The sequence below is a fragment of the Diuraphis noxia genome, unplaced genomic scaffold, assembly GCF_037042655.1.
Source record: "Diuraphis noxia isolate RWA-SAM2 unplaced genomic scaffold, SU_Dnox_SAM2 contig0001, whole genome shotgun sequence".
Taxonomy (NCBI): Eukaryota; Metazoa; Arthropoda; class Insecta; order Hemiptera; family Aphididae; genus Diuraphis; species Diuraphis noxia.
The window spans coordinates 47523673-47536968 of NW_028301711.1; the positions used below are offsets into that span (position 1 = coordinate 47523673).

Genomic DNA, 13296 nt, shown 5'->3' on the forward strand with positions numbered 1-13296 from the left:
TTACCAGTCACTTATTCTATGCTATAATCATAGTATAGGTATAAATAAACTCAAATAACTTATTAGAGAAACTTATAAGAGAAGCCCTGAACAAATAGATAAATAAATTAAAAAAATTATAGTTGTTTTATACATTATATTTTATATATAAGGTACATTGGTGTTTTTATTGATATTATACTCATCGGCGCACAGCCTCCCTAAATATTTTAGCCTTTTACCCCGATTCCACCATAAAAAAAAATCGAAACTTTATTTGAAATGTTATTCGTTTTAATAATCTGTTCATATTTTTGAAAATTGTTAAATTATATTTTACCAACAAAAGGTGTTAATGAGGTATCATTATTTTTTGAATTTTGATTTGCTAATTATTTCTATTTAACTAGGTAATTTTGTTAAAATTGATTTTTTCTTAGGAATACTAATACTTTCAAGTATTAGAAAATATACATTTGCTCTTCAATTATTCATGCTACAAAAATGTCTGTCTGTAATTAACATACAAATAAACAATGATAAGAGAAGACGGCAACTCTTAGAAAAGTGATAAATTTTATCGACAGTATCATTGCTTCTATTGAAAATTTAAGAAAATTTGTAGAGTTTTCTGAACTTTGAATATCATCGTTTTAGAATGAACATAACATATTGATTGTAATTTCATCTCTAAGTAAATATTAAATATTTGATATAGGTACAGATACCAAATTAAATTAATGATTCAATATTATGTTTATTACTGTCTAAACATCTAAAATTATATTACAATATTCATTCATAAATGACACTATAATTAATAATATATTATTTTGTATTTGAATTTATAGTTTCTAATGAGTAATGGATGTGTCTAAAGAATTTCATAATTCAGAAATGACAGTTGCAAAAAATGTTATATTTCAAAATATTGGTTCTGATGTAGTGATCGTGATATTAACATAGAAGATGTTACCTATAAGAGTTTTGTCAGAAAACCAAACAATTTTCTCTATTTGCAAAATACCATTTATAATATCATTGACTACATTAACTTTACTAATCAGTTCGACTTCTTCTGAAAGAAATTTCAGTGCAATATTTCACTATTATAGATTTTGTAGCCCCCGTAAAAATTTAAGCAAATTTCTACCTATGATTATACAATATTATTAGTATAGTCCATATATATAAGTATACAAAATATTACAGGAAAACCAGACAAATAAAATAATTTTGTTCAAATAAATATTTTTTATTTTTTTTTTTTTTTTGTACATATAATTTATTGATTCTTGAAAAATTAACTAAATACCAGAATTGCGTATGTTATTATATTACACACTACCTATTCTCCAAACAATAACGGTGAGCAAATATTGCAATCGTTGGCGCAAAATGTGAAAACCGCACACCGTATCATGTATTCTAAGTACCTACATATTGTCATTCATGGTACAACTGAGTTTCGAGTCGATGACTGACGTTCGAAAAATTTCGCCATTTCAGTTATAACTTCACAAGTTATGACTAATTCGATGAAAATTCGTACTTAGTATTGAACGAATAATGAATAGATAAATATCTGTATGTTGTGTTTTGTATCACTTGGGCACTTGTCAATCGTCAAACAAGACGCTATAATATGTATATTGTACATTAAAATTTAAAACGATATTGTTTCATGGTTTTGGTCGGACGTAAACTTGCACACTGCGTAATGCGCATGTCACAGATATTTATTAAAGAAGGGAGTTTCATATAAGAACATTACGGTAGAGTAGACATCACTATACATGACTACATCAGTTCAGCGTGCGCCGTGCCGTTGTGTTCAGTCATCGTATAGCCCTTGTCAGTTGTCGCTGACGTGTGACGTTAGTTTGCGTCGCCGTCAGACATTTTTTTTTTGTTTCGCCGGCTCCACGGGTTTCAATAACGAGACAACGAATGCTCCACACCTTCTGCTATTATCTATCTACAGGTATAATATAATATAGGTACTAATAAACGTAAGTATTAGAATTTATAGCATAGGTATTCGGTTCTATTGATTCGCGACACGGCGTGTTTGCGGATCGAAATCTAGACGGGTAAATATAATAATATTCTAGAGCTATTATACTACACTATTTCATACTCCTTTAAATGTTGGTGAGCGTTCTTTTTTCACGTATTGATTCTAGGGTATCATCATGTCTGGGAATCCGGATAGCAGTAGTAAGATCGTGAAAATCAACACGAAAAATGTCTACAAGATATTTGGTAATTTATTAATTATTGTAATAACTTATAGGTACAACTGTTTCCTACCTACTATACTATATAGTCTATACATACAGAAACTTCGACCCGGATTGAGCCTTTCCAAAGCTCTAGGCAGTATAGGTAGTAATACAACTTTTTATGATGAGATATTATAGATATTAACAATTTTAGGAAGGTATTAATATTAGGCTTTTATTGTTTTTAAACCACTTTATAAAAAAATCTAGTTTCACAATTATTTAAATTTCAAAACATTATTTTTCTACTAAGATATAATATATTATACTATGGTATATCAATACATTTAAAAATTTATAAAAGATTTGGAAATATTATTTTTATGATTTTACATTTTAATTTTCTAATGGATACTACGACGAGTATTTTGTAAATAACTAGAAAACTAGATCGAAATAGCCCATCCCATTGTCTACTTTAGGCGTGTGCCTACTGCCTATCAAGTTTATACGGGTTTAAGCCTGTTGATAGTAATAAACTAATAAACAATATTTCATAGTACTCAAAACAAAAGCACATGCGTATTTAATTATATCGGGCATTAGTATGTTCCGTCCCCCGCCATCAGTGAAATAATAATTGGGATGCCCATGACAAAATAAAAATTGTATAGAGGGCATGGGCTCCGTTTCCCGATATACCACCCCCTTCTCCGCACAACCCTAATTATATCAATAGATAAAATTAAAAAAATAATATATTTAACGCTTTGATAGATATTACTCTACAACACATTAACATTAAATCATCCGGAGTCGGTAAATTGTGTCCCCCAAAATAGTTCATAGTTATATATTACGTAAATTGCGGCCCATGTACTTTTAAAATATACGTAAATTGCATCCCGGGTATATTTGAAATGTACGTAATTTGCGGCCTAGGATATTCCTATTTCTGATCGGTTGTACAATTTAAAGATAAGTATTAATCTTTGAATGATCGATTTAGATAATAATTATTATTATCCCTAATATAATATTATATTGCTAGCAGTCAGTGTGCATTTGATCGAAGACCTTATTTAATAACACATTTTTACTGACAAATTATTACTACTTGGCAATTGCTAATAATATATTTTTTTAATTAAAAAAAAAAAAAAAACAGCAAAACCAATATTCTTAATCATACCAATATTGATACAATTATATTGACAGCCCTAAGTCTGAAAAATGAGAAGGAAAATACTGATTTTAATATTATTGATAAAAAATATTTGGGTACCTGGGTAATAAAAATTATACCCAGGCCGCAATTTACGTATATATAAAATATAGCCAGGCCGCAATTTACGTATGTGCAAAATATGCCCGGGCCGTAATTTACGTAAAAAATTAAAAATGGGCCGCAATTTACAGCGACCCAAATTATCATATTTTTAGTGTCTTAGTGATATTGGTATACCCCATCAATTATGATTGTTTTTTATAAATTTGTTTACTATAATATTGTTATATGTTTACATTTCAGAAAGTAATGAATTGGTCGTCATTATTTTTGGTGTTGATTTAAATTATGCACCTAAACATTCATCTATATTCGAAGAAGTTGCTTTAAAAGTTTCTGAACTTTATCCAGATCCTGGGAAAGTTATTTTTGGAAATGGACTCAATTATCACGATTCATCTAATTATTGTAAGTATATAATACACTTTATTTAATTTTTGATTTAGAATAGTAAATTACTTATTTGGTAAAGAGTACAATTATAAATTAAATAAACTTAATAATAATATTTAACGAGGAAGCTGAAAAAAACAAATTAAAAAACTGATTAGTGCTACAATAAAATGCAAATATTATTTAACCAATATTGCATGGTAAAATAAAAATAAAATAGAAATCTTCGATTTGTATCCTAATTTGTTGGACCAGCGTAAAAATAAATCAGGTAACTGCTTTTAGGATGTAGGTAAAAGTACTAAAATCATTATTTATAGTGGTTGTACTATGGAAAGTGAGTTGATGTATCTGATAAATGATAAGGTACCTATATATTTATTGCCATGTTTGAAGTTGAGTTACAAAAATTCTAATAGGAGTACTTAAGTCTCTACAGAATCTACAGTCTCTTGATTATTGAAGTATACATTAAAAGTATTCTCCAAGACATTTTCATGATGAAAAAACACTTAATAGTTTAGCCTATTATAAAAGATATAAAAGGGTGGCATACTTGCAAGGTTTTATTCATGTGTAATGATTGTTCCGTAGATTAGTTATAACTCATAAGGTATCCGTGAGTTATGCTGATGTGGCCTATTCGTAGGTGGACGAGAATTACCTAGTCCCTTCTGAACATCTCGAATGGTTTGGGATTAATAAGTATTATTTTTTTTAATTGATAACTATTTCTATATTATAGTTATACATCGAATTTTATAACAACAAAGAATTATTTGAAAATAGATAATGTGATATGGCCCTTTGATTATTTCTTATTCTATTTATATAAGTATAATAATAGTTTATGAAGGTGTATCTTAAAAAACAACAATTAATATTTTATAGGGATTGAATATTACTCACAGAGTGAACATAATATCTATTTTAATATAAAACCAAATGTGAGATTTTTCATAAATGGAAAGCTAGCTACAAAGTGTTTCTCCAGTGACATGACAGTTTCAAATTTAGTATCTTACATTCAAACTCTATTGGATGATTCTATCCAAGAAATATCTAATATATGTATGAATAATAATCCTACAAAAGTAAGTTGATTCGTTTTTTATTTAAATTATATTCATTGTGGTTATTAATTTTTATGTTATTTTTATTTTTAATACTGATCAAGGCATGTGAAAAAGTTATAATTGGGTACTTCAAAAATAAAAACACACCTGATTATCAAATATTTAAGAAGTTATCAATGGCTTTTATGGATAATTGTCAGTTTTATGCTGGATTTGGGTAAATAACTATTTTAAGTTTTTGTAGTTACTAAGCATTAACTAATAAGAAATTACTAGATTTATATGTATACATTTTTTTGTAACAGAGAAGAATATTGTACTACGTACCCTGATAGAGATCATAACAAATCATTAATTATATTCAAGATCTCTAACCAACCATCTCCAGAATTTGAACAAGAAATATTTGAAGGGAATTTATTTGATTTCGGATCACTTTATAATTGGGCAAAAAAAAATGTGTTATATTCAACGAGTGAAATTACATTTGATAATTCTGAAGAGACACAAAAAGATCATAAAGTTTCTATTATTCTGTTTTATAATCCTGATGATCTTGAACCAGTCAAACGGTTCAAGGATAATATTAGAACGGATTTAAAAGAATATTGCATTAGTTATTTCAGTTCCAGAGGTAACGATGTTAGACTTGTTATACTTAAAATACACCATTGCGCGACCTAGATTCGTATTAATAACTACATTTAATTTTTATTGATTTAGTATTAAAAATTATGAACAATAATAATAACATTAAGAACAATATTGATATTTCATAATAATCAATTTAACGATAAACAAATACGGAAATAATAAACAATTAAACGGACTCTTAATTTTTATATATATTATTTTATATTTTAAATTTAAATCAATAACTGATTATTTTGAAGCAAATTTACATTTTCGGATGATATGGAAGTTCTTTTTTGGGTGACTATGTTAACAGTTGTTGAAAAACAACGTTCATCACTAACTGATGTAATAAAAATTCCGTAATTTTTTAATAAGATTAGTAATTACCTATTGCCGGATACTTTGCATCGTGTGTCTTCCATAGATTTGACATAAATTATTGTTCTATTCTTAAGACTTTTTATGTTTACGAGTATTACAGTTGGTAGTTAATATATCCTAATTTATTTTATAATTATTTCAGAACAAATTAATTTTTTAACAGCAAATGGTGTGAGATTTTCAAAAAAGTTACAAGAAATTGAAAAATATCAAACTGATTTACCATTTCTACTTTTGGTTCACCGTGATGCAATTTATCAGTTTCCAGAAAATTTTGATGTCAATAGCATGCTGTCTTATCAGCAACTGAAATCATTAATAAAAATTTATTTTTCAAATTTTGATTATTACCATTGTTTTAATGTTCAAATTGATAAAAGTGCTGCTATACACCCCATTTATCAATTTAATTTATTTTGTGAATTTTCCGACAAACCTCCTGTAGATATTGCAGCTGATAATTTTTGTATTAGTCTATTTGATGATGAGTAAAATGTATCTGTATGTAAATAATTTCAGCACAATAGGGAAATGTAAGAATAAGAGCCCCAAAAGGAATATTGTACAAAACAAAATCATATAATATTTGCACTTACTGATACATAAATGTGCAAAAAAAACTTTCATTTATTGTTTATTATTATCAAATTATTATTTGTGTGATTAATTTACAGTTATTGTTTTTATTATTTTTAATAATCGTCAAATATATCACATATTTATAAAATAATTGATGTATAATGGCGTTGTTTCATTGTTCGAACTTTTTAAAAAAAAATTTGTTCAAATAACTTAAGTATAACTGTGTGTAAGATTGTTCAAAACATAGACTGTTGAAGTTTCAATTGAATTATGCTCTGACAACAATAGTTCACGATTTTTAAGTTTTAATTGATTTCTGAATGAGAGTATAATATGTTATGTACCTAATATTAAAACAGCCAATAGGGATTTGAATTTGAATCACAGGATGAATGTTAGATTTTTATAAACTGGTTTTAAATAGTTAATCATATCATAACATATTTTAATAAGTAGGTAGGTAATAACTGATAAATGACAGTGGTTGAATTGGAAAAATAAATAAAGGTGGACTCTAAATGAAGTTGAACAATTAAGCAAATTATTTTAATAGTAACCCTATATTCCTTGATGAATATAATAAAGGGGTACGCTATAATTTGAAGAAAAATGAAGAGTAGCTCAGTCCCCCTGCGTCCTCCCCCAATTCAACCACTGAATTAAATTATCATCGCTAAGAAGTCAGCATACGAGTTGATTCCCGGGTATAAGATGCAGACATATGCAGACACCATTGAGTTGATTCCCGTGTCATTAAATATTATTTTTAATATGTAGTCAAATATTCAGTCTATTAGCGTGACTCAATAAACACCTCGAGAATTTAGCAGACAAGTTTCTCAAAAAATGCTGTTCTTTTTAGTTTTTTAATAAAAAATTATTAGCATGAAAATGTTGTAAATTGGTAAAAATGTATAACGCATTTTTTTCAAAAATTGGTATCTGGTAATGCGATTACCGGTATACCATGACAACACTTCTCTCAAAAAAGTGACATTCAAAATCATTATGGTCTTGCAGTCTATTGATATATACAACAATAGAGAATCAACTCGTCCATACTTAATAATGATCCAGGAATCAACTTTATTTATTTTTATTTTTTATTTATTATTATTATTAAATAAAATTTAACTGGCGTAAGTCTTCTTAACTTATTTTTGAATAAATTCAATTTTTTTTTTGACACTTGGACAATAGATAACAATTAAAAAATATATATGCATATTTGTTTTTTATTTTTAGAACTTTCAGTATAACTATTATAGTTCAACAATTACAATATTGATAGATACAGGAATAAAATAAGTAATAATTGGTAATTAATAATAATGAGCATATGATATAATGATAGATAAGTTAATGGTGTCAGGTAAGAATAAACAGAACGGAATATTAGTGTATATAGTAACAGAAATAATATTAAAAGTAAATTTCATAATTATAATTAATTGGTTGTTCTTATTATTATTTATTATAGCCTAAAGAAAAGAATTAATTATGGAGGTTAAATCGGATACGAATTTTGATAGAGCTAATTTTAAATTTGAGTTTTTCCGGATTGATGTTCGGTTTTGAACCAGAAGTAGCACTGCATATGGCGGGGTGGATTGAGAGGGGTCAATGGGGAGGGACTCGGAGGAGATAAGTTTTTTTTGTATATGTGATATTTTTTTGGAGTTTGAAGACTTGATTTTGTAGTGATTTAGAATGTTTTGGTAGAACTGGTACCCCTTGAAGCTGGCCGTATGATTTTCGGAACAGTGGACGCATTTAGCTGGGCTGGAGTGATCCTTGGTGCAGTTATCTGAATCATGAGCCTCGCCGCATTTGACACAACGCGATGATGGCAGTAATTATACGTGTGACCATAGTCTTGACAATTGAAACATTGCAGCGGTCCGTGTGTCGTTTTATTCGGTTTTTCAATCACTACTTTCGTGTTTAGTAATGAAGTGATGTTGTAGATATGTTTATTATTAACATTGGGTTCGATATTGACAAATAGATAGGGAGAGGACGTTTATTTTTACTAATATTGTGGACTTGCCTCACTATGTGCCCATTTTCTAACAATGCGGACGAAATGTCAGCACTGAGAGTAGAATGATGGAGGTTTCTGATAACGATCCTAAAAGGATGTTTAGAACGAGGACGAAAAGAATAGAAACTGGCGTTAGTTTCTTACAAAAAATTTGCCAATACATTGAAATTTTCGTGATCCATTTGGATGGACGATAAGATATGAAGGAGTGGACTTACATGTAAACCCCTTGGGTCTGACGCTCTTTATTAATACACCCTTGAACGTGGAAAAGTTATTGATGTTCCTGATGTAAAAAGGTGGAGTCAAGGACTCAGCCTGATCAAAAGGGGAAGATGAAGGTACACCAGTGACTTCGAGGGAAGATTGCGCCGCATCAAACACAGAGACATTGTTAGTGTCGATTGAGGCGAGAACAGCGAAATGGTTTGGTGAGGTGAAAATTTTGGTCTTTTTCCCCTCATGAAGAGAAGAATTTGTAGAAGAACTGGACGATATTTTTTTTGTTGATGACATAGGCGTACCAGGGGGACTTTTACCGGAACGAATCATAATAAGATATACGTTGAAAACGAAAACGCAATTTACGTAATTAAAATACAGATAACGGAGTGAACATAAAAGCATAATATGTTCACGGTGAACGTTATCGCCAGACTGAAATATATATATATATACATGAAAATTATTAAATAAGGTCGTATGGGTGTCTAGTGTCCACGCTTGAGTGGGCGTACAGAAGGCGGGTTATTTAGTCTATACAATTTCACACTGTGAGCAGAATTGATGTCGTCGAAGAAGTTTATTGCTAATTTTGTTATGTAGGACGTAAGTACTCAGTTGTTGTGGGTAGCTGGTAGTCTTTGTGAAGCGCATCATTACGTACAAACCGAGCAGCATATTGTAGCTTTGAAGGTGAAGGAATATCAAGTTCTTTGCGTGTTAACCAATATTTCATTGCTGCTAAAGCTCGAAATATCCCCCATCGCTGTTCCTACCAGCATATTCAGTTTCTATCATAGTAAAAAGACCGTCAGCATCGGAAGGTGGACAATCGACCGACAACTAAAATATCGACAAGACAATCAACCGACAAGGCCAATGACCGACAACCAAAATACCGACATTAATATTATATGTACATAGTAATTTAATTTCAGTTATTTTAAAAATATTTTTATAAATATTGTATAATAATAATAATGATAATAATTGTATAATTTAAAAATTTAAAAAATAATTCGTAATATAATAAAAAAATTATTGTAAAGACTAAAAATAATGTATAAATATATGCGATTATAGAGTGTACATCACATGGTTACGTTGTGAGCAATACCCCGAAGATACTCCAGACGTGTTATACCTTCACGATTGTTAAAAGCAGTCTTCAAACGCTGTTCACGTTTTTGCTGAAGATTAATATGCGATAAAATGTTTCGATTAGATAAAAACATTAAACGTATCTGGATGGCTTATCCATTTTATGACCAACTTATTTCTATAACGTTCTAATATCCGATAATTTTGGTTTAAACTGCTTTATTTTATTAAAAGAGACATGTGCCAATTTTCACAACTTTCAGCTATATATATATATATGACATAGGTTCATATATATTAATACAATAATACGTTTATAATTAAAATAAAGTATATTATAATAAACAATGCAATGAACGTTACCTTAATGTGATTAATATCCGTTCTTCTGGACTCACACATTCTCTCAGGTGAGTGTTCTGCTGATGAACGGCAGGAGAAATAATTATTACAAGTTATTTATGGGACTCTCTAGACATCCTATAAAATGCCAAAAATTTTGCATCGGTTTCTTGTAGTTCTCTGGCCGCTACAATAGTTCGGCAGTTGATATTTTTCTCAATATAAGGATGAACCCAATATTTCCTTTTCTTTTTTTGTTTGCATCCTTTTGTACCAATAGTACATAACAATATCTTCTTCATCACTCGAACTAGAAATTTTTTTTTTTTGTCAATTGAAAAAAAATTGAAAACAGATCAAAACAAGGCTCGCTATTGAATATCGTATCGTGTTGGACCTCAAATCGCACGAATCGCACTTATCACACTTATTGTTGGTCAATCGCGTAGTGTACGGAAGACCATTACGGAAGATTACCAAACAAACTATTTTGATTTATTTGCGTTAAAAGCGATTTATTGTAAAACACAAAACGCTAAACGCTTCCAGTGTGGCCATATCATAGTTATTCTACATAGTTTTGAAAAAATCTTTAAATCGCTCGCATCGCAAATTGCGCTCAGTGTGGCCATACCTTAATGCGAATTATTTGATCTATTATATTGATCGTTGATCAAAATTGATCAAAATTGTTCATTTGGAGAACAGAAATATACGAAACTGAGTCGACAGTACCAGGGTTACATGTGGTAATCGCTACTTGTACAGTTATACATCGTCGACACGCGATGAGCATCGTCCACTGCGGCGGCAGCATAGTATCTACTTGTTCGACAACCATCACGATCATAGCATACGCTCCTGGTACATGTAGGTATAATAATCTTTCGCGTTATAAACGGTTAATACGGCCGTTAAACCGTCTCTGATTAAAGTTAATCGGAGTTTAATCGGCCGAATTTGAACGGTTAAATATCTGTTATCAGCTGATTAAGCGTAATCGAAGTTTAACCGTAGACGGTACAACTGGCCCTAATACTATTAATATATTATTATTTATTTATTGTTATTATTTTTTATCATAAAACAATATAAAATATATGTTTAGTTTAGTTATAAATTATAATAATAAATATATAAATATAAAAATATAAATTATATAATATTTATTGCAAAATAACATAACAATCTTGTTTTATAATAATTAATTACTTAAAGTACAAAATATTGGTAGAAATGGATGTCCATATAATGTATTTTCGTCAAAATTCTCTATCTGAACGAATTTTAAAATCTGGATATCCAGTTCATGAATCATGAAATAAGTGATTTCACTAGGTGGATGCGACATATAATATTAAACGGGCTGCCATGTCGGTATGCGACTATCAATGTAATATTATTTGGTATCGGATGGACTATGATCGTATATACTTAAATATAAGACGTATATTATTATATATATTATATATATATATATATACATGTGTATATACGCACATATGTTCAATTAGTATTGTGCCTTTATAATAATAATTAATAATATATAATAAATAATAATTAATGTATAATATTTTTTTTCTAATTTTTTTACGTACTCGTTGGGGATAAAAAAAAATCACGTCATTGCAGAATCAATTCTTCGATCAAAATCAAAAACAATTTCGTACACGCTCGTTTATATTGCGGACTATCTGCAATATAATATTACATTATATATTCGCAATTTCAAGACACCGAAGAAATTACAACAAAAGGACAAAACGTGATGACTATATTATTTTCGAAGACTATCGCTTTAAAACTCCAGTCAATAATAAAATGTGTTCAAACAATTCGTAGGAATTGCTATATCAGTACTTTTTTTGTGTAGTATCGCAACTGAGTTCGGATAGGATAACTACTAGTATTTACTTGTTTACCACCAAAATGCTCAACACGAAACTATTACATCCACCTCGTTGCATTGTTTATGGTACAATAATTTTTATCAGAAAATTGTGAAAAAATGATCAATAAATACATATTATACATAATAGTAAGTTCTCAAAGGAAAAATATACTATGACATTGTTCTACATACATTTTACAGATCTGTAAAATTCCTCAAGGGATTTTTACCGTTGTTAAAGTCGAGTGTCCCTCATTTGTAATTTGTTTTTACATGCGTGATACCTAGGTAACTCTAATTTAGTTTTTTCACACATTTTGATAAGTAATTAAAAATAATATTTTGATATTATTTAGTATGGTTTAAATTTTAGAATAATATATTTATGTATCTAACTTAATAGTTATATAACTATTATTAATTAATATTGGTATGTAAACTTTTCTGGAAAATATAATAAGTAGATAAAAAAAAACACGAAAAACATATTAATTTACAGATTTTTTCGTAAATTTACATAGATTTGTCTATTTTTAATATTTTTTAAATTTCATATTTCTAATAAAGATTAATATTGCTGAAGAACATGACGTTTTTTGAATTTCAAAACAATGTATGAATCCATTTCTATTACCATCCAACTGGTATTCTGTTGGAACATCTACCAACAGTATTAATTTACCTAAGGTATAGCCGGTATAGGTAAATATAGTTTTTACAAATATTAGCCTTAGCCTAATCTAATCTAATTGCCAGATTTATATTCTCTTAAAACACCTAAGATTTTATAAAAAATCTTCAACAATTTTTAGAAAAATTAGAAAAATACGCTAAAATGATGAATAAACCTCATTATAATATGCATTGTTATTTATTTTATATTGTTTAAAATAATGACTTACATAATGGAATAATTGCACTATACTAACAGTTAAAATAGTTTCATTTGTTTTGAACGGTTCTATTCATTGTTTTAATCATTTGAAATTAATCGAATTTTTTTATTTTATGAATTTTAAAATCTTCAAAACACACAATTGAAAAACTGCATTAGTCATTGTCAGTATTTCCGTTATCACCATCTGTGGTAACGAACGAAAAGATTGAATCTATTTGACTACCCGTCAGCATGCGTT

The 13296-nt window shown here is 28.8% G+C and overlaps 1 protein-coding gene across 2 annotated transcripts; it reads left to right on the forward strand.

The window, feature by feature from the left end:
- Nucleotides 1–1771: 1771 nt before the first annotated feature.
- On the forward strand, nucleotides 1772–6708 carry LOC107161438 (endoplasmic reticulum resident protein 44-like). 2 transcript variants are annotated; one of them, XM_015507844.2, is made up of 7 exons: nucleotides 1772–2072; nucleotides 2166–2244; nucleotides 3736–3900; nucleotides 4777–4979; nucleotides 5063–5178; nucleotides 5267–5595; nucleotides 6121–6708. In XM_015507844.2, exons 2-7 carry the CDS (start codon nucleotides 2175–2177, stop codon nucleotides 6468–6470), a joined length of 1233 nt encoding a protein of 410 aa, XP_015363330.2. In that variant the 5' UTR covers nucleotides 1772–2072; nucleotides 2166–2174; the 3' UTR covers nucleotides 6471–6708. The 2 variants fall into 2 exon arrangements, with proteins under 2 accessions (XP_015363330.2, XP_015363328.2); XM_015507842.2 differs by having other exon boundaries at nucleotides 1772–1963.
- Nucleotides 6709–13296: the final 6588 nt, after the last annotated feature.

Excerpts from the sequence above, each read along its gene's own strand:
- LOC107161438 (XM_015507844.2), top strand. The coding sequence starts at position 2,175 with ATGTCTGGGAATCCGGATAGCAGTAGTAAGATCGTGAAAATCAACACG. Across the intron at positions 3,901-4,776 it reads TCACGATTCATCTAATTATT|GGATTGAATATTACTCACAG; the intron begins GTAAGTATATAA and ends AATATTTTATAG. Across the intron at positions 4,980-5,062 it reads TGAATAATAATCCTACAAAA|GCATGTGAAAAAGTTATAAT; the intron begins GTAAGTTGATTC and ends ATACTGATCAAG.